The sequence below is a fragment of the Leptosomus discolor genome, chromosome 24 (genome assembly GCF_034619465.1).
Source record: "Leptosomus discolor isolate bLepDis1 chromosome 24, bLepDis1.hap2, whole genome shotgun sequence".
Taxonomy (NCBI): domain Eukaryota; kingdom Metazoa; phylum Chordata; class Aves; order Leptosomiformes; family Leptosomidae; genus Leptosomus; species Leptosomus discolor.
In genome coordinates, this window is record NC_141414.1 from 7,550,858 (window position 1) to 7,571,334 (window position 20,477).

Below are 20,477 nucleotides of genomic sequence, written 5' to 3' on the forward strand. Positions count from 1 at the left end.
GAACCAACAGCAAGGGAACGAGCGGGTGGGTTTGGTTCCTCGATGGGCCAAGAAGCTGCTGGAGACCTGGGTTTGCTGCTGTGTCCGAAGGTTATTCCAGGGACATCCACCGGGAAAGCGCTTGGATGGGGAGAGAACACCCGTGTTCCCCCCCTCTGGATGCGCTTCCCTGGGGGATGCCGGTGAGAACCGGGGGGCACCGTCGGGTTTAACTCCTGGCTCTGCCAAAAGTGGGGGCGGGAGGATGAGGCCCAGAGCCAGCGAGTGGCTTGTGGGGTGGCAGCTCATCCCTCCCCCCCCAGCTTGGTTCTCCTGCAAATTTGGTGGCGATGGAATGATTTGGTACCGGGAAAGCTGAGTCTCCTGTAAAGGCTGGAGGAGCCACAGTGGCCGCGGAGGAAGCCCCCGGCTCGGCGCTAATGGACCCACGAGGTCGCTCAGGATGGGGCGAGGAGCAGGAACCTTTCCCTCTCCACCAGCGCATCCCAGGAGGACCACGGGCATCCCTGGGCTCGCCCTTCCCCGTGTCCTCCCCGTCCCCCTCGCCCTGCCAGACCCAGCACCGCAGCCCCCGGCCGCAGCATCCACGGGCAGGATTTGGGCCGGGAAGCAGCGATCCTGCCCCATCCCGTGGCTCCCACGGGTGTCCGGGGGCACAAAGGCGCTGGAGGAAGCAGGGAGGTGCTGCCCACAGGGCTTGGCCCAAGTGTGTCCCCCCTCCCCGGGGTGCCCTGTCCCCCCACCCAGCACCCCGGCGGGCGCCTGCCCGGCGGCCTTGGCCGCGCCATCTGCAAAGTTATTAAGTCCCCGCGACAGCCGAGGGATTACGGCCCCGATTAGAGCTTAAGACAAGAGTGACCTTGATCTGAGGCGTCCCCAGGGGCTTACGGGGCTGGTGGGCGCAGGGAAAAACCAGCCCGGGGGGTGCGGGGGGCTGTGGGGGTCCTCACCCTGCTCCTGCCCCGTGGTGCGGGGCCACAGCCGGGACCCCCGGGGCTGGGGTTGCCGGTGAAACGGTGGGTGCTGGCTGGGAGCTGCGGGGGCCTTTGGGCTGGGGGGGTGCGGAGCAGAGCTGGGGGTTGGGGTGCGAGGGGCTGGGGGTGGGGCGCTGCCCGGGGCCTGTTCACCGATGGGTGCACGCTCCAGCGTGAGCAGGATTTTGGGTGCACGCTTGCACGTTCTGTGCTGCACGCTGGCTGGTGGGTGCACACTCGTGGGTGCACACTTGCACATTCTGTGCTGCACGCTTGCTGGTGGGTGCACACTCGTGGGTGCATGCTTGCACGTCTGTGCTGCACCCTGGCTGGTGGGTGCACACTGGTGGGTGCACACTCATGGGTGCACACTCGTGGGTGCACTCTTGCACATTCTGTGCTGCACGCTTGCTGGTGGGTGCACACTGGTGGGTGCACACTGGTGGGTGCACGCTTGCACATTCTGTGCTGCACACTTGCTGGTGGGTGCACACTGGTGGGTGCACACTGGTGGGTGCACGCTTGCACATTCTGTGCTGCACACTTGCTGGTGCACGCTTCAGCGTGGCTGCGGTCTTGGTGCACACTTGCCCGTGGGTGCACGCTTTTTGGTGCACGTTTGCAAGCGGGTGCACGCTCGCTGGGGGGTGCACGCTCGCTGCTGGGTGCCTGCTTTGTGGTGCACGCACCTGCCAGCGGGTGCCCCCCACCCTTCGTCGCCCACCCACTCCCTCCCCGTAGCTCCTGCACCCGCAGCCGCCCCGCCCGGCCGAACCCGCCGGGGGTTTTGTCCCCGGGGGGGGGGGGTGTGTGGTGTGGGGTGTGCACCAGGACCGGGCGTGCACAGGGGGGTGCACGCACCGATGCGGGCGTGCACGGGGGGGTGTTCAGGAGCCCTACCCCGGTACCGGCCGTGCACGGAGGGGGCTGAGCACCCCCGGGTGCAGGATCCGTGCAGGGACCGCAGCGGGTACCCCCGCTCTCACCCCCTGCCCGGGTGCTCGGCGACACCCCGGGGCCGCAGCCGCCTCCCGGTCCTCCCACCGGGCTCCCCCCGCCCCCCCCCCCCCCCCCCCCGAGCCGTACCGGGACTGGCGGGGTGGGCCCCACCGCTTGCATTGCCCCTTTAAGGCGCGGCCGGGGGATGCCCCCCCGCCGCCGCGGAGCGCTTCCTGGGAGCGCGGCGGAAGTGACGTCGGGCGCGGCCGCCGGGATGGCGGCGCCGAAGGTGAAGCAGGACATGGCCCCGCCGGGCGGGTACGGGCCCATCGACTACAAGCGGCACCTCCCGCGCCGCGGCCTCTCAGGTGGGCGGCGGCCGGGGAGCGGGGCCGGGCCGGGCCCGGGCGGTTCCGTGGGGGAGGCCCGGCCCGGGCCGCCCCCGGTGCTCCGGTGCCTCCGGTGCCGCCCCTCACCCGCTCCGCGCCCCCCCCCGCAGGTTACAGCCTCTTCGCGCTCGGCGTCGGCAGCCTCTTGCTGGGCTACTACACCCTCATCAAGTGGAACCGGGAGCGCAGGTGCCGCCACCCCCGGGGCTCCCGCCGGTCCCTCCCCCGGGGCGCTCCGCCCGCCCCGCCCCCCCCCCCCCTCCCCGGTTCTCCCGTTTCACCCACCCGCGATCCGCTCCTTCCCCCCCCACCTCCTCCGCGTCCCCTCCCCGGGTACCCCCGCTCTCCCCCGCGCCGGTTCTGGCCCCCTCGTCCCCGGGTCTGCGCTCCGGTTCGCTGCCCGGGATTTGTTTCCCCCCCCCCCCCCCGCTCCCTCTCATCCCCGCTCCCCTCCCGGTGCCCCGCTGAGCTCTGCCCGCCCTTGTCCCCGCGCAGGCGGCTGCTCATCGAGGAGCTGGAGGCGCGGATCGCCCTGATGCCGCTGCTGCAGGCGGAGTCGGACCGCAGGTACTGGGGGGGGGGGGGGGGGGCGGCGGGATTCGAGGGGGCGGCCCCGCCGGGGGTCGTGGGGGGGGTGTGTGTGTGTGTCCCCCAGCTCCGGGCTCAGCCTTCCCCTCCCTCGCAGAACCCTCCGCTTGATGCGGCAGAACCTGGACGAGGAGGCCAAAATCATGAAGGACGTTCCCGGCTGGAAGGTTTGTGATGGGCCGGGGAGGGGGGGAGCGGGGACGGGGGGGGGAGCTGGGGCGGGGGTGGACACGACACTGGGCCGGGGGCTGCCCCTCGGTGATCCCCGCTGCAGGAACCAGCCCCGCCCCCCCCGCGCTGGGTTTGGGGCCGCGTCTCTTAGAAAGCTCAGAAACCCCCTGTCGAAGCCCCCCAGGAACCGGGGGGAGGGGGGCTGTGCTGAGGGGTAGAGCTCGTTCCTCCCCCCATTGGGGCTTCGGGGTGGGGGGCGACGGGACGCTGGCACCCCGAGGGGCTGCACCCGTGTGTCCCCCAGTCCCCCCAGCGCTTTTCTCTCCCCCAGGTGGGCGAGTCCGTGTTCCACACCAACCGCTGGGTCCCCCCGACGCCGGACGAGCTCTACTACCTGCGCCCCACCAGCGAGCTGGACAACCAGAAGTTCGGGCTGCAGTACTACGTCTGAGGCCCAGCCCGGCCCGGCACGGCGCTTCCCGGGCCTGGCCCGGTGCTTCCCGGGCCGCTGCCGCCCTCCCCGGGGGCTGCCGGGGGCCGCCCGTTCCCATGCCTGTCATTAAAACCTCACGGACCCGGACACGGTGTCGTGCGTGTTCCTGTATCCGTGTCCTCCAGGGGGGAACTCTGCTGCCGCCGGGGCGCCCGCGGCTCTTCCCTGCTCCTGGGGGTCCCGGATCGGGGCGGTGGGAGCGGGGGGTGGGCTGCGAGAGGCGGCCGGTTGCTGCGGGGCTGAGCTGGGCTGAGCTCCAGCTGCCGAAAAGTGCTCTGGAGGGAACGGATACCCCCACTGCCGGCCCTGGCTGTCCCCTGCAGCGGGGACTCGTCCCTCAGTGTCACGGTTGGGGTCTGGCAGGGGGGCGGGGGGCGGGGGGGGCGACCCTGCGGGCTCTCCGCTCGCCCTGCCCTCGCCGATGCTACAGACGCGGCTTCCGCGGGGGGGGGGGGGGGGGGGTCTGGAAAAAGGCTAGTTTTGGGTCTTTATCGTGTTCCCGTTACTCGGAGGAGGGCAGGTGCTGCCGGGGGTCGCTGCGGGGGGGGCGGGCAGCTGCCTGCGGGCCGGGGGAGGGGTCACAGGCGCGATTTCTGCCGCCCACTGGGCAGCGCCGCTCCGGGCGGGGGGTGGGGGGGTGGTGGTGCCGGGGCGATGCTCCCGACGGAGGGGCGAGCCCGGGGAGGAGGAGGAGGAGGAGGAGGAGGATGGGGGGAAGGGCGGGGGCAGCCAGAGCCGCCTCCCCCGGGCGGCACCGTGAAGCACTGGGGGGGTCCGCGCCGCCACCGCCGCTCCCGCAGGGCTCCGCCGCTGCCCCGTCCCGCCGCCCGCCATGAGCTCCGCGCCCGGCCCCGGCCGGCAGCCGCCCCGGTACCTCAGGTGAGCCCGGGACCACCCCCCCCCCACACACACACACACGTTGGGAGAAACCGGGTTCCCGGGGGAGGGGGGGTACTGGGGTCCCGCCGCGCCCGTGCGCCCGCACCCGCGGTTCGCCGCCGGGACACCCCCGCACCCACCCGCCGCCGCCCCCCGCCTCACCCTGCGCTGGTCCCCGCTGTCCGCCGGGACGTGGCCGCTGCTGGGTCCCCGCGGGACGTGGTGGGGACCCCGGGGGGCGTTGCTGAAGGCTCCCGCCGCCTCGGTGGTGGAGCGGGACCCTCCGCTGCCCCGGGACACACACCCCCCCCACCCCGTCGGGTGGGTTCCAGCCCCCTCTGATGCTCCCGGGCTCCTCCGGGCAGGGACAGGGCTGCCCCCGCGCTGTCGCCACGCGTGTCCCCCCCCCCGGGCTAGTCGGTCCCCCGGGGCAATCCCACGCCGGCTTCTCGCACCCCCGAGCCGTGGGGGCGGTGGGGGGGATGACACGGGGGGGGGGGGGGGGGGCTGGTACCCAAATAGCCTCGGTTGCCAGAGCAACTGCATCCCGGGTCTCCATGGCTGCGGCAGGGATGTCACCGGCAGACGCGTCCCCAGCGCAGGGAGCGGAGTGGGGGTGACCCGCTGGTGGGGGACGGGACGGGACGGGACACCCCGTCCTGGCCAGGGCTGGTGCCTCTGGTGTCCCCCCGCTTGCACCCCGGCGTGGGCGGAGGGGTGGGGGGGGGATCCCGCAGCTGAGCTGTGCCGGGGAGGGATGAGCAATGGGGATGGAGACGGGACGAAGGTGGGATGCGGAGTTGGGATACGGAGCAGGGATGCAGGGGACACACACACACACGGAGCCGGGATGGAGCCCGGGGTGCCCCTGGGGCTGGGAGGGGACACCAGGGGGATGCTCTAGAGCCCCTCGTCTGTTGGCTCCTCTCCCTCCTGCTCCCCGTAAGGTCTCTGCCCCATCCTGGCCATCCACCATCCCCTCTGGGAGGAACCAGTAACTGGGTTGAACTGGGTCCGACTGGGCTTTGCTGGGTCTCCCCTGGGCTCCGAGGGGTGTCTACCCCCGCGCAGGGGACAGGAGCAGCATTTCACACCCCCCCCGGCCACATCCCCCGGGCCCTCACAGCAAAGCCCGGGGCGAGCGGGGAGGGCTGGTAGGGAACGTGCACCCCAGAGCATTTGGGGGGGGGGGGATGCTGCTCCCCGGGTGGACAGCGAGCCAGGACCCAGGGAGGCCCATGACGTGTGTCCCCCCCTCCCTGGGGACAATGCCAGGCCAGCAGGAGCCAACCCCGGGCCGAGGCCCAGGTTTCCCTGCCAGCAGCGATGACGGGCGATGTTCTCCCCTGGAGCAGACGCGGGGAACTTTGTGAGAGCCGAAACGTGCCTTTTGTTGGGTGACCGACAACACAGCTGCGCTGGCACGGGAGGGGGCACTGGGGGCTGGATTTGGCCCCTTTTCCCCCTTATTTGCTCACTGGGACCCTGCTGTGGGGCTGGGGCCGGGCTGGGACTCACTAGAGGGCACCAAAGGATTGGGGACGGGATGGGATGAGAGGGGATGGGACGGGATGGGATGAGTGAGATGGGATAGGATGTGGTGCGATGGAATAGGATGAAGGAGATGGGGCAGGATTAGGTTTTTCTGGGGGTCTGACAGGATGGCCAGGGCACTGGGGGCCTGTGGGGTCTGCAGGGAGTGGGGTGGGGGGGTGTCTATGGGGTCAGCCAGACGATGTGGAGTCAACGGGATCTGTCGGCACTGCCAGGGGATGGGGTTCCGTAGGGTTTATGGGATCTGCCAGAGTGACCAGGGCATGGCAGGTCCATGGGGTTTGTCAGGACAGCCAGGGGATGGTGGGAGGGGGGGGCAGCTAGGATGGCTGGGGATCAGGGGGCTCTCTGGGGTCTGCCAGGCCACCAGGGGACATGGCTGGTCTGTGGGGTCAGCCTGGATGGTGTGGGGCCACCCCATAGCCAGGAACCCGGCAGGACTGCAGCCCCGTAACCCCTCCAGCTCCTGGGGCCAGTAGCACCGCACTGTTCCTGCACATCGCGGGGGGCCGGCGGGTCCCCTCCGTGTGGCTGGGACCGAGCAAGGTGTGAATGTGCACCCTCAAAACCAGAGCACGGCTGGAGCACCCCCCCCCAGTTTCCCCCATGGGGCTGCCGGGATCCCAACTCCAGCCTCTCCCGGGGGCCAGATTTCACCGTCCCCCCCCCTCCTTCCACAACCCGACACGCCGGATCCGGCACACGCTGTTCCCATCCGCGGCGCAGGTGAGCCAACAGATGTGAGCAATTATTGTCCAATTTGGAGGCTCCCCGGCTCTGCCAACTTCTGGGCTCGGCAGCGAAGGAACAACCGCAGCATTGTTCGCTTTTATATAACAGCCCCGATCCCCACGAGCCCGGGGATGCTGCCAGGGTCGTGCCTTGCACGAAATACAGCCCCCACCCCGCGCTGCTGGGCCTCCAAATGTGCTGCCCGTGCACGTCCCCAGCCCTGAGCCGCTGGCTGTGCCCACCCTGAGCCTTGCAAGCCCCCAGCCCGCTCGCCCGGTGCCCCTGAGCATCCCCTGCCCCGCACCCTGGGGACAGAGTGGGGTGCTGGGGGGCTCGGTGCTGACGGTGGGGAGGGCGTCATTGTCCTCACTGCTGTCTGCTCCCCCCCGCAGCAAGGCGGAGGCGGAGGCCATCGAGAAGGAGCTGCTGGAGGATTACCGGTTCGGGCGGCAGCAGCTGATCGAGATCTGGGGACACGCCTGTGCCATGGCTGTGACCAAGGTGAGGTGGCCAGCGGGGCCTGGGACACCTCGCTGGGGCTGGGGGCTTCACTGCCGGCTGCTTGCCCACCCTCCTCCTGCCCCCCTGCGTGGCCTTTCCCAGCCCCGGCTGTGGTCACGCTCCTGTCCCGGGCCGAGGCATGGGGACAGGGGACAGCCAGGGTTCATGGCAGACCCCCGTGGGCAGCAATGCTCTGGCCGTGCTGGGGCTGCAGCCTCTCCCTGGGTGGGTTCTTTTTGCCCCCCTTCATTGTCCCCCTTGGGGGGAACCGGGCTCACCCGGGGCTGTGGGTTACGGCGTCCTCGGGAGCGGGGATGCTCAGCCCAAGGGTGTTGGCCCTTGCCATGCACGGGGAGGAGGAGGAGGGTGCTGGGGGGATCCCAGGGGCTCCCCAGGCCCTGGCACTGCTCTGCTGGTGCTGGGAGCCCTCAGTGCTCGTGCTGGATGCGAGGAAGAGGAGGAGGCAGCAGCCGGGCCCTGGGCAGCGCGGGCGAGCGTCAAGGGCAGCTTTGTGAGCTCCGCGCCCGCCCGGCTCAGCTTTTCCGTCGGAGGTGCCTGGACCGTGCTCTGCCCCCCCCGCACCCCCCCTTCGCTGGGGGCAGAGCAGTTGCCTGAGGAGGGGAATGTTTGGCTGTTGGAGCCTCTCTGGATCCTGGGGTTACCTCGGGGCTGGTCCTGGTACCACGGCGTGGGGCTGCCCCCCGCCCTCCAGGGACCCCCGTGTCGCAGCATCCCTGGCTCCGCCGCCAGCTGGGGAGAGCGGGGCTGAGCATCCTCCTCACGGGGCTGAGCATCCTCCTCTTCATCGTGGCGCTGAGCCAGGGAGAGCATCCAAGGACCCCAGCTTGGGCATCCCCCCGCCCAACCAGGGTCCCCAGCATCGTCCCCTCCCAGCACGTCCCCGGGAGCCCCAGGGCAGTTGGCAGCGTGGCCGGCGCTGGGGCAGGGCCAGGGCCAGGCAAGCGCAGCGTTGTCCCGGTGGCTGCGAGCAGGCCGTGCCGCTCGGGTCTCCGGTGGTTGGACGGGACCAGGAGCCAGGTTCCGTGAGCAGGAAAAAATCTGTCAAGGGATAAACAGAGCCTCCCTCTGCAGGCGGCTGGTATGCGGAGCGCGCGGCCGCCTCCCTGCAGGCTGGCGGGGAGCCCTGTCCTGCTGCGGGCACCGTCCCTGTCCTGGGCACCGTCCTCATCCTCCCGTGGGCACCGTCCTCATCCCACCATGGGCACCGTCCTCATCCCACCGTGGGCATCGTTCTCATCCCCCCATGGGCACCGTTCTCATCCCACCATGGGCACCGTCCTCATCCCCCCATGGGCGCTGTCCTCATCCCACCATGGGCATCGTCCTCATCCCACCATGGGCATCACCCTCATCCCACCATGGGCACTGTCCTTATCCCACCGTGGGCACCATCTGCATCCCACCATGGGCATCATCCTCATCCCACTACGGGCCCCATCCTGCTGTGGGTGCCGGTCCCGTTCCACCTTGGCCATCGTCCCCATCCCACCACGCACCTTGCCGCCCACCCAGCAGCACATCCCCCCACCGCGGGTCCACCGGCCCCTCAAGCCCTGGTCCCCCTGCCACGTTCCCCGGCGCCGGGGGCCATCCCCAGGGCCATCCCGGGAGGACGGAGCTCGGTGGTGACGCGGCGTCCCCGTCTCCTCTCGGCAGGCCTTCCCGCTGCCGTCCCTGCCGCGGAAGCAGCCCACGGTGCTGGTGGTGTGCGGCCCGGCGCAGAACGGGGCCATCGGGCTGGTGTGCGCCCGGCACCTGCGGATCTTTGTAGGTATCTTCCTCCCCCCCCCTCCTCCTCCTCCTCCTCCTCCTCCTCCTCTTCTTCATCCCCAAGCGGTGCCATCCCCGCTCTCCACCGTGCAGGACTATGAGCCCACCATCTTCTACCCCAAACGCTCCCCGGACCCCCTGTATCGGGATTTCACGACGCAGTGCGAGAAGATGGACATCCCCTTCCTCTCCTACCTCCCCACCGAGGTGAGTCCCCCCCCCCGTAGCCACCACCGCCGCGCTCACCGGCTGACGTGGTTGGGTTTATTCCTCTTTTTTTTTTTCATTCCTTTCCTCCCCCTGCTGCTCCCCGCCCCCGACTCTGCTGGGAGCCCGGGGATGCCATGAAATCCAGCGGCGGCTGCGGCGGCCCCGCCAGCCACCAGCTCTGTTGTTGTTGGACGCGCCGGGCTCGGCGGGAGGAATGTGACCCGAAAGCGTTGCCTTGGCCGGGGCCGCGCGTCTCGGTGTGCCGGGCTCTGCCCCGCCATCACGCCCCTCGTTTCCCACTCCCCGCCTCGGCTCAGGGGGTGCAAGGTGGGGGGGGATTTCTTTGGGCTGTAGCTGTTGGGTGAGTCTATTCATGCAGAAAGACGGGATCCCCGCGTGGGGCTGGGTGCCTGTCCCATGGTGGGGGTGGCTGGGGGACCCCCTCACCCGCCGCCCACCCGCGTTGCGTGTCCCCCCCCCCCCCCCGCCCCCGTGCCCAGGTTCAGCTGATCAACGACGCCTACAACGCCGTGGTGGACGCCGTGCTGGGAGCCGAGGCGGAGGTGGGCGAGGGGAGGGAGCCCTGCGCCGCCATCCTGGCCACGCTGAAGCACATCCGCATCCCCATCGTCAGCCTGGACGTGCCCTCAGGTCCGGCACCGTGCTCAGCACCCGGGCAGGATGGGACATTCCCCCACCCCTCCACTACAGTGCGGTGCTCCCCACACCCCAGGCTTCTCACCCTGCCCATCACAGCATCACCTTGGGCGGCCCGGGAGGCCCCCCCCCCCGCTCGTCGTGGTGCCCTCCCAGGGTGGGGATATCCCTGGGGACACCCCCCCCATTCTCCCCCCCCCCCGCCACCGAGCCCAGGCTGGCAGCATCCCCGCCGGGAGCCAGCGCTGGCGGCCGCTCCCCGCAGATGCGTTCAGGGCATCCACGATAAATAACAAAACTCCCTGAACTGAGACATGATGTAATTTGAAAACACCCGGGTGTCTGGTGGCCAGGCCTGGAAATGCCATCACACCCACCCCCCCTCTGCGGCCGTGTGTGTCCCCCCCTCCGCCCCCGCTGCTGCAGGAGCAAACAGGAGCCCTTGGCACCGCCGCCGGTGAATCCCCACCAAGAAAAACCCAGCACCGTGCCAGGATGCGGCCGGAGCCGTGCAGGACGGCGATGCCGGCGAGGGGGACACACACACACCCCCCCCTCCATCCTCCCTGTGCCCTCCCCATCTCCACCACCCCAGAGCATCCTCCACCGGAGCTGCCAGCAGCATCGTGTCCCCTGGGGTCACCCCCTGAACCCTCCCCTCAGGTCTTTTTTGTCTTTTTTTAATTATTTTTGCCATCGCAGGGTGGGACGTGGAGGCCGGGAGCAGCGGCGGGATCAGCCCCGATGTCCTGGTGTCGCTGTCGGCACCCAAGCAGTGCGCCCGCCGCTTCCTGGGCCGCCAGCACTTCGTGGCCGGGCGGTTCCTCCCCTACGACGTCCAGAAGAAGTTTGAGCTCAACCCACCCGAGTACCCCGGCACCGAGTGCGTGGTGGCCCTGCGAGCCCCCCGGGAATAAAGCGCTGGGTGGCTCTTCCCCAGGGTCGGTGTCTGCCTGGGGACGGGGCTGCTGGGGACACGGGGCGAGGGGACGGTGGCCTCCCGGGAGAGTTTGCGCCAGGACTCAGCCCTCACACCCCAACCATATCGGGGGACTTGGCCCCACGCACAGTGCGACCCCCACCCCCCCGGGACCTGTCGCCAACTTGTCACCGACCTGCTTTTGGGGACAGACCCGGTGTGACCTCCTCTGTCACCCATCCCGCGGGGACGTGGGCAGCCACCAGGGTCCCGTGGGAGGCTGTGGGGTCCCCGATGCTGCCGCATCCCCCCCCTGTAGCCTGAAACCCTTGAACGCACCAGGCAAGGGTCCCCTTCCCTCCCCCCCACCCCCGGAGCAGCCCCCTCACTGGGGGGTGTTTAATTAACAGGGAGGGCAGTGATGAGCCCCCGCTGGGGCCTGTCCCCACCTGTCCCAGTGGAGAGGGTGTTCCTGACCCCGCCACCGTGCTGGGAGCTGCCTCCCCCCACCCTGGGGAGCTCGGTGCAGCCGGAGTTTCGGGGAATGCAGGGAATGCACCGGGATTTCTGCCCACCGGGCTGTGGGAAGGGGCTGCAGTCCCCAACCGCGGGTGGCTGCAGTTTGGGGGTGACCCTGGGGGGTGTCCCCACCCCACCATCACACGCCAGCCCCGCTGGGCACTTTGCATCCTGCAGCCCCCCGGGGGTGCAGTCGGGGCCATGGGTGCACCGAGCTCTGCGCGGCCTCAGCTCCAGCTCACCCTCGGGACGCGGGCGGCTCCGGGACACCCACGTGAGCCGGGTCACGGCGCGGGCATCCCCCAGCCCCACCAGCCCCCCTCCTGTGCTGCAGGTGCCAAGGGAGCGCTGGCACCCCCCCACCCCAACCGCAGGAGTGCCGAAACCGGCCTCGCTCGGCTTTGCTTTTTTTTTTTTTCCCCCCCTTCCCTCCCCTCCGCATTCCCCAGCGCATCCAATTTTAGCAGCTTTGCAAAAACAAACCCTCAAGTTTCCCGGGCTGGAGCGGCGAGCGGCAGCGTGCGGCCGGCTCGCCGGGGAGGGCTCCTTCCCGCTTCCCTCTTGACACCCATCCAGCGCCGGCAGAGCCGACGGCCGCGGGTGCCAGGACTGCTGCTGTCTGCCGGCGCGAGCGGGAAAGGCCTCGCTCATATATAGCCCCGCGGTGCCGCCGCGCTCCCAGTCGCTCCCAGTCGCCGGCGGGCCCGCCGCGTGGGCAGCCATGGGGGAGCTGGCGCTGGCCATCCTGGCTCTCGCCACCCTACACGGTGCCGGGGCATCAGGTAAGGCCTGGGCTGCCGTCTCACCGCGGCACGGGGACCCGCTCTGTGCCGCCAGCCGGTGGGCATCCCTGCCCTCCTGGGGTGGGGGGCTGGAGGTGGTGATGGGGGGTAGGGTGGGGATGGGGCTGGGGGTTTGCCAGAGGTGTGCCAGAGCCAGAGGTGTGCCAGGGCAGAGGTGTGCCGGAGCCAGACGTGTGCCAGGGTCAGAGGTGCTCCAGCGTGGCGGTCACGGCTGGGGATGGTCCCTCCGGTACCTGCCGGTGAGGGGACGCGTTGGCGAGGCTCAGGGCAGGTTTGGCCTCCCCGGGGTCATGTCACCAGAGGGACGAGGACGTGCCCAGCGCCGCGTCCCCGCCAGTCCTGCCTGCTCCGGTGCCGGCTGGCTGAGCACCTGTGGGACGCCCCGGCTGGCTCGGCCACCCCAGCTGCTCCTTGGGGGGCTTTTTGCCCCCCTCTCCCCGGTGCTGAGGGCAGAGTCCGTGCGAGGCTGAGCCAGGAATGTCCCTGGTGCGGGGGCAAAATCCATCCACCTGCAGAACAGGGGCTGCAACAGGTCCCTGCTGCCCCCCAGCTGCCCGCCACGTGGGGAGGGGGCAGGAGGTGGCAGGGCCGAGTCCCCCCTGCCGCGGCATTGCTGCCGGTGGAGGGATGGTGCCCATTGCACACCCGCGGGGCACCCCCATTGCACGCCCGTGGGGTACGCACGGTGGTCCGGGCTGCACAGGGGTGTGCTTTGGGTGTCTGGCCGCATCCTGCCCGGTGCCTGTGGGTGACAAGGGACCAGCTTGCCGGCTGTGGTTTCGCAGCCCAGTTTCCTGCTGCCTCCCAGTTTGGCTGCTGGGGCTCGGTGTGACGGCAGGATCGTGCCGTGGCCCTGGCACAGGGGGGGGGTGCGTGGGTGCCCTGGCTCGTCACCTTGTCCCACAGCACCCCTGGGGCTGAGCTCACCCCAGGGCAGCTGGGAGCTGGTGGGGGCTCAGGGTGGGGGGGGTGGGGGGGTCCCCATCCCTGCTGGGTCACGGCATGTCCCAGCGCTGGCTGCGCTTTGCTTTGGCGCCCACCGCTTGGCAAGGGACCAGCTGGGCACCGTGGGGTGCCCTGGGGAGAGGGTGCCCCGGTGCTGGGTGCTCTCACCCTGTGCTCCCCCCAGAGCCCCTGGAGAATGACTCGGAGCCGGGCAAGAGTGGGGCGGCGGGGAAGCCCTGGAAAGCAGCCCCCAGCCTGGCAGACCTCGACCTGGACACGGCAGGTACGGTTGTCCCCAACTCCCTCCCGCTGGACACCACCCCCCCTGGGGACCCGCAGCCGGGACACCCCAAAGGGGTTGCACAAGTCGCTGCCAACCTGGGAGGTGCCACCTCCCCCCACCCACGGTGGTGTCCCCGTGGGACCGTGGCGGCAGGGACGGGGGTGTCCACCCCGCGAGGTTCCCACGGGGCACCCCCGGTGCCCTCCATCCCCACGGGCTTTCCTCCACTCGTCCTTTGTCCGCTCAGCCCCCAATGTCCCCGAGGTGTCCCCAGCCGCGGTTGGCACCCCCCGGGGTGCTCGGGGCCGGCGGGGCTGCTCCACACCTGCACGCTCAGGGCTTGCTCCACCCCAGGCAGAGGAGCAGAGTGGACGTCGTGGTTCAACATCGACCACCCCGGCGGCGACGGGGACTACGAGAGCCTGGAGGCCATTCGCTTCTACTACCGCGGGCGCGTCTGCCAGCGCCCGGTGGCCATCCAGGCCCGCACCACCGAGTGGGAGCTGCCCGAGGAGGTGGGCGAGGTGGTGCACGTCAGCCCCAAGAAGGGGTTTCGCTGCGTCAACAAGGAGCAGCCGCAGGGCAAGACCTGCTCCAACTACCACATCCGCTTCCTCTGCCCGCTGGGTGAGCGCCCGTCCCCGCGGCATCCCGCCCCTCCGGACCCCGCTGGCATATTGGGGGGGGGGGGGGGTACGTCTCTACTCATTGCTGTGCTGTCCCCTTGCTTGTCACCCCTCCCTGCCCCCGCTGCTGGGTGCCACCAGAGCTGTAGCTGCACCCGAGCCCCCTCCCCGTCCTCCAGCTCGGGTGCCCAACGCTGGGCATCATCCCCGGGGGCGCCGCGCTCTCCGGGGAGCTGGGCGCGAGCTTCGGGTCCCCCGTTAACGCCTCTGCGTCTTCCCCCAGACCACATCTACTGGTCGCACTGGTCGTCCTGGAGCCCCTGCTCCCGCAGCGCCTGCGGCAGCAGCGGCACCCAAACCCGCGCCCGCCGGTGCGTCAGCGCCCGGCTGGCGGCCGCGCTCAAGGAGGTCAAGTGCAAGGGCAAAGCCGTGGAGCGCCGGCCGTGCAGCGCCGGCCCCTGCCCAGGTAGGGACCCCGGCACCCCCAGTGGCACCCACTTGCCCCCTGGCCACCGCTTGCCACCCGGTGCCGGCCCCCTCTGGCTCCTCTCCCGGCCCCCGCTGCCAGCGGCATGAGGGTCCCACGGGGCTGTTGGCGTGCGGTGGCTGCCCCTGCGCCGACGCGGCAGCTCCCCGGGCAAAGGTGCTGCTGCTTGGGCATCGTCAGCTTAATTGCAATAACGGAGGCCACGGTTAAAATAGCGGGGGGGGGGGGCAGGGGGGGTTGTGAGCCGGGGCTTGTTGGGCACGGGCGGCTGGATGGAGCCTCCTCGGTTGGGGACTCCCTGGTGTCCCCGCGGTGAGGGACCACCCTGGGTTGGGGGCTTGGGTGGGGGAGCACGGTGCCCGAAGCCTGCCCGGTGTCTCCCCCTCAGAGCCGGCGTGGATGGAGTGGGGCGCCTGGGGCCCCTGTTCCCGCAGCTGCGGCACCGCCGGGACCCGCGTGCGGCGTCGGAGCTGCAAGACCACCACGAAGGTGCCGTGTCCCGGCCGCCCCACCGAGGTGCAGAAATGTCCCCCCTCGCCCTGCCCAGGTACCAGCCCTCAGGGATGCGGGGACCCCCTCCCCGGTGCCCCCCCCCCCCCCCCCCCCACAACCGGCGTGGCCCCGCCACCGGCCGCAGCCACGGGGTCTGAGCGCCGTGCCGCCCCGCAGCCTGCCCTGGGCACACGCTGCAGGGCACCGTCGTCTCCGCCAGTGGCGCGGCACTGCCGGACGCCCGCGTCTACCTGGAGGGCCGCCCGCCGGTGCTGCTGGCCCGCAGCGATGCCCGCGGGCGCTTCGCCGCGGCGGGGCTGTGCGAGGGCACCGCGGCCAACGTCAGCGCCCACCGCGAGGGCTTCGCCCCGGGGCTGGCGCCCGTCGTCTCCAACGGCTCCGGCGTGGCGGTGGCGCACGTGACGCTGCGGAGGTTGGGTGAGCATCGCGGTGCGGGGCGGGAGCCGAGCCCTGCATCCCTCGAGAGACCCTTCCCGAAGGAGGATGCACGGTGCGGGGCGGGGGAACGATCCCGGGGGGGTGGGTAGCCGCAGCTCATTGCACCCTCTGCCCCCTTTCCTCCCCTGCAGAGAAGCCCTACATGGTGCTGCACCCCAAGGCGAAGGTGCGGGTGGCCGGGCAGGAGGTGACCTTCTGCTGCAAAGCCTCGGGCACCCCCGTGCCCAAGAAATACTACTGGTGAGCGGGGGCTGGGTGGTGGGAAGCTGGGACTGGGGACAATGGGGAAAGGCAGCCCTGGCCACGTCCCCACCGAGCCCGTCCCCGTCCCCGCAGGTACCACAACGGGACGCTGCTGGAGAGGAAGGTGCACCGGTACGGCAGCCGCCTGGTGCTGCGGGGGCTGGCGCCGGAGCAGGCTGGCACCTACCACTGCAAAGCCAGCACCGAGGCGGGCGCCATCAAATCGGCGCCGGCACAGCTCACGGTGCTGGGTGAGAACGGGACGGGCTTCGTTAGCCGCGGCATCGCGCCAGGGTGGGCGCGGTGCGGCGGGGAGCGTCCCCCTAACCCGCTGTGTGTCCCCCCCGCCCCGTCTCTCCCAGCCCAGGGCCAGCAGAGCTGCAAGCCGGAGCCTGAGCCGAGCCTCGTGGAGCTGCCCAGCGAGTGCCCGCAGGACGCCGCCGGCTCCCGCTCCTACGACGTGGGTCGCTGCCCGCCCGTCCCGTGCGCCGGCAGCCCCGCCGACCGGTCGGGGTGCGGGGCGGACGCGGGGCGCTGCTGCGGGGTGCGGAGGATGGAGACGCGGGAGATCCCCTGCGCCGGCTCCCGGCTGCCCATCAAGGTGGTGGCCGAGTGCGGTTGCGGACCCTGCGCCCAGCCCCGCGTCCTGGTGCAGGGGCGGGTGACGGCGGCCGACACCGGCGAGCCCCTGCGCTTCGGGCAGATCTTCCTGGGCGGGAGGAAGGTCGGCTTCACCGGCTACAAGGGCTCCTTCACCATCGAGGTGCCACCGGACACGCAGCGCTTGGTGGCTCGCTTCGTGGACCGGCAGCAGAGGTTTGTGGACGCCGTCAAGGTCCTGCCCTTCAACCACCGTGGCGGTGCCATCTACCAGGAGGTCAAGATGCTGCGGAAGAAGGAGCCGGTGGATCTGGACGGCAGCCGGAGCAACGCCATCCCGCTGGGGGAGGCGAGCGGCCGGGAGCCTGTCGGGGAGCTCGTCCTTCCCGCTGGCGCCTTCCTCCGTCCCTCCGGGGAGGTCTTCAAGGGCACAGTCAAAGCCAGTGTCACCTTCCTCGACCCCAGGGACATGACGACGGCCAGCGCCGCCTCCAGCGACCTCAGCTTCGCCAACGCCGAGGGGGAGATCGTCCCCCTGCGGACCTACGGCATGTTCGCCGTGGATTTTCGGGAAGGGGAGAGCGGCGCGGCGCTGCAGACGGGGCCGGTGGAGGTGCGGATGGACGCGGGGCAGGTCTGGATGCCCGAGCACCTGCAGAAGATGAAGTTGTGGTCCTTGAACCCCGAGACTGGCTTGTGGGAGGAGGAAGGGGTCCTCCGGCCAGTGGGGGGGAGCCGGGGGAAGAGGGAGGAGAGGACCTTCCTGGTGGGGAACCTGGAGATCCGGGAGCGGCGTCTCTTCAACCTGGACGTGCCGGAGGACCGCCGCTGCTTCGTCAAGGTCAGGGCTTACAGCAATGAGAAGTTCAACCCCTACGAGCAACTGGAAGGGGTGGTCATCAGCCTCATCAACCTGGAGCCCCAACCCGGCTATCCCGCCAACCCCCGGGCGTGGGGTCGCTTCGACAGCGTGGTGACGGGTCCCAACGGCGCCTGCCTCCCCGCTTTCTGCGACGGCCAGCGCCCCGACGCCTACTCGGCGTACGTCACGGCCACGCTGGGTGGGGAGGAGCTGGAAGCCGTGGCCTCCAGCCCCAAGCTCAACCCCAACGCCGTTGGGGTGTCCCAGCCCTACCTGGGCAAGCTGGGCTACCGCCGGTTGGACCACGACGACCCCAACTTGAAGAAGACGGCTTTCCAAATCAACGTGGCCAAGCCCGACCCCAACAACGTTGACGAGACCAACGGGCCCATCTACCCTTACCGCAGCCTCGAGGAGTGCGAGGAGGCGCCCGTCAGCGCCAACCACCTCCGCTTCTACCGCGTGGAGGTGGACAAGTACGAGTACAATGTGGTGCCCTTCAAGGAGAGCGACGTGACCTCTTGGACCGGCGACTACCTCTCGTGGTGGCCCAATCCGCAGGAGTTCAGGGCTTGTTTCATCAAGGTGCAGATCGAGGGGCCGCAGGAGTACATGGTGAGGTCCCGTAACGTCGGGGGCAGCCACCCCCGCACCCGGGGGCAGCTCTACGGGCTGCGCGACACCCGTAGCGTGCGGGACATGCTGCTGGAGAACACCTCGGGCGCCTGCGTGGAGTTCAAGTGCAGCGGGATGCTCTTCGACCAGAGCCTGGTGGATCGCACCTTGGTGTCCATCGTCCCCCAAGGCAGCTGCCGCCGCACGGCCGTCAACAGCCTCCTCCGGGAGTACCTGAGCCGTCACCCCCCCGTGGCAGAGAACAACCACACGGCCGCCTTCACCATGCTGGCACCGGTCGACCCGTTGGGTCACAACTACGGCATCTACACGGTGACGGACCAGAACCCGCGGCTGGCCAAGGAGATCGCCATCGGCCGCTGCTTCGACGGCACCTCCGACGGCTTCTCGCGGGAGATGAAGGCGGACGTGGGCACGGCCGTCACCTTCACCTGCCAGGAGCGGCCGGCGGGGCGGGAGAGCTTCTTCCAGCGCCTGCTGACGGCCCCGGCCGAGGCGCTGGCCGAGATCCGGCGGGAGATGGGAGCCGGCGAGATGCGCCGGGCTCCCCCCGAGGTGATGGACTTCGCCTCCGGCGCCCGAGCCCCGGGCCCCACGGCCACTCGCCGGACCCCCAGCAGCCGGCGGAGGACGGGCCAGATCCGGGGGCAGCCGTGAGCACCACGGCCCCCTCCCGGTGCCCCCTCCCTGGCTCAGCTCTGCCCTCCCTTTCCCCGGCGCTTTTACCCGCAGTCATTTATAACGACCGAGGGGGGGGACACACACACATGGCGTGGGACCCTCCTGCCGTGCCCCCCGGGGACAGCGGGGCAGGGGACCACTGGGACGTGAGGAGGGGGGTGACAGCGGGCAGCCCCCGCTGGCCTCACCAGTCCCCATCCCCCCCTCCCAGTGCCACCTCTGCCCTCGCCCCCAGCCCCGTGCGGGGCAGCTCTTGGTGCTGAGCCCCGGGGGACCGCGGTGCTGGTGGTGCCAGCAGCGGCGCCGTGGCCCCCCCGGGGGTTATTTAAATAAAAAAGAATAAAAGAGGGGGTGGAAGCGAATAGGGGAAGGGGCTGGGATGGGGAGGGGACCCCTGCCCGGTGCTTTGCCCCGTGCCCAGCGGCGGGGCTCCTGTGTGCCCCTGCTGGGGCCGGTGCTGGCCAAGGGTGCTGGGAGGACCCGCTGCATCCCTGCCCTGCACCCCACAAGGAATCGTGGGGGTTTCTTTTGGGGGAAAAAAAAAAACCCAAGGATGTGGATAAAAAGCCCTCCCTGTGCTCTCCGCCCTGGTACGGTACGGTGCGGTGCCAGCGATCCAGCCGCGGTGCCAGCGATCCGGCCGCGGTGCCAGCTCCCTGGCTGGGCACGGGGGTTTGGTGACACGTGGCGTGCCTGGGACACCGGGCTTGGTCCCCGTGACCTTCAGCCAAGCTCAGCACAGAGCCCGGCTGGGCCTGATCCTGCACCCATCCTGCTGCCGCCAACCCGGCTCTTTTGCCTTTGCTGGAGGGGGGGGGGTGTGGGGTGTGGGGGTTTTGCACCAAATACCTTTATCCCAGGCAAAAAAAAACCCACGCTAAAACATTTCTTAAAGCCCCTCCCCAGTGCAGGGACCTCCCCCATGCCCAGCTCCTGGGGTGCACCGGGGCTCGGGGAGCGAGGGAGCGGCGATGGCGCCGGCGTGTGCCGAGGGCGCGTGCGGATTTGTACATTATTTATTACAAAATATACGGTTGTGTGTACACCCGCCTGGCTGCTGGGCTTCTCCGGGGGGTGCCCAGACCCCCCAACTCCCACCCCGTCACCTCCCACCCCGCACGGTAGCACCGTCCCGGCGGCTGGTGTTTGCCTTGGGCCCGGTTCAGCCGCTGGCGGCGGCGCGGGGGGAACCGCGCCAGATCCCTGCGGCCGGGGGACGTGGCAGCCGGGGCGGGGGGCCCCCATCCAGCCCCATGGCCTCCCCCTCCCCACCGACACCGGAGCTCGGCACCCACTTGGTGATCCCGGCCGGGGCGAAGGGCAGCGGTTCCTTCTGTCCGTCTGACGGCCGTCCGTCCCCCCTGGTTCGTGGTACCGGGTGGGTTTCGCAGGCGTCCCCCCTCCTCCCACCCGCGGCTCCTGGCGGATGCTGTAATGGAACAGACTGGGTTGACGGGGCCAAATCCCCCCCCTCCTGCTCCCGGGACAACATTTCCCTTTGACAACACGGTTTGGCCGCGACGCGGCATTTTTTCGCCCTTATACTGGATGCGGCCGCTCGCGAGATCAAAGGGGACACGGGGCACCCAGGGGGGGAGATGGGGGGCGTGGAAGAAGGGGGTTGTTTGCCAAACCAGCGGCCAAATCCCAGCCCCTCTTTCCATCCCGCCTGGATGGGAACCCACCGTGGCCGAACGCCGGCACGTCGGGTGGGTGACGCAGCGGCACAGAGCGAGAGGAGGCACCCGAAACGCCGGGACTCCGTTTGCGGGGGCAGGAGGGTCTCACCCCCATATAAAACCCGGGTGCTGCTGGGCTCTGGGTGCTGGGAACCGGCCCAGCGGGAGCCGCGTCCCCCCCGGCACGGGGAAAAGCCGGCGGATGCTCCCCGGCTGGCGGCAGTGCCGGGGTGCCGGGGGGAGCGCCAACGGGCAGGGTTGTTTTCCACCATCTGGTTGGCTTGGTTGGAGGCAGCTGCGCGGGGAGGGCAGATGGAAGCAGCTCCTGCAGCTCCGCTGCTATTTATGGAGTCGGGAAGGAAAAA

The 20,477-nt window shown here is 70.2% G+C and overlaps 3 protein-coding genes across 3 annotated transcripts; all 3 read left to right on the forward strand.

The window, feature by feature from the left end:
* The first annotated feature begins 2,187 nt into the window (after positions 1 to 2,187).
* NDUFA13 (NADH:ubiquinone oxidoreductase subunit A13) lies at positions 2,188 to 3,530 on the forward strand. Its single transcript, XM_086477515.1, has 5 exons — positions 2,188 to 2,281; positions 2,413 to 2,491; positions 2,798 to 2,869; positions 2,988 to 3,057; positions 3,393 to 3,530. The coding sequence occupies exons 1-5, from the start codon at positions 2,188 to 2,190 to the stop codon at positions 3,510 to 3,512; spliced, it is 435 nt and encodes a 144-aa protein (XP_086333641.1). The 3' UTR covers positions 3,513 to 3,530.
* Positions 3,531 to 4,386: 856 nt separating this feature from the next.
* YJEFN3 (YjeF N-terminal domain containing 3) lies at positions 4,387 to 10,795 on the forward strand. Its single transcript, XM_086477616.1, has 6 exons — positions 4,387 to 4,433; positions 7,112 to 7,220; positions 8,898 to 9,008; positions 9,105 to 9,218; positions 9,722 to 9,872; positions 10,581 to 10,795. Exons 1-6 carry the CDS (start codon positions 4,387 to 4,389, stop codon positions 10,793 to 10,795), a joined length of 747 nt encoding a protein of 248 aa, XP_086333742.1.
* A 1,242-nt stretch (positions 10,796 to 12,037) lies between these two features.
* Positions 12,038 to 18,409, forward strand: CILP2 (cartilage intermediate layer protein 2). The gene is made up of 9 exons (XM_086477445.1): positions 12,038 to 12,098; positions 13,249 to 13,347; positions 13,702 to 13,974; positions 14,257 to 14,439; positions 14,849 to 15,007; positions 15,130 to 15,390; positions 15,543 to 15,651; positions 15,748 to 15,905; positions 16,017 to 18,409. The coding sequence occupies exons 1-9, from the start codon at positions 12,038 to 12,040 to the stop codon at positions 18,407 to 18,409; spliced, it is 3,696 nt and encodes a 1,231-aa protein (XP_086333571.1).
* Positions 18,410 to 20,477: the final 2,068 nt, after the last annotated feature.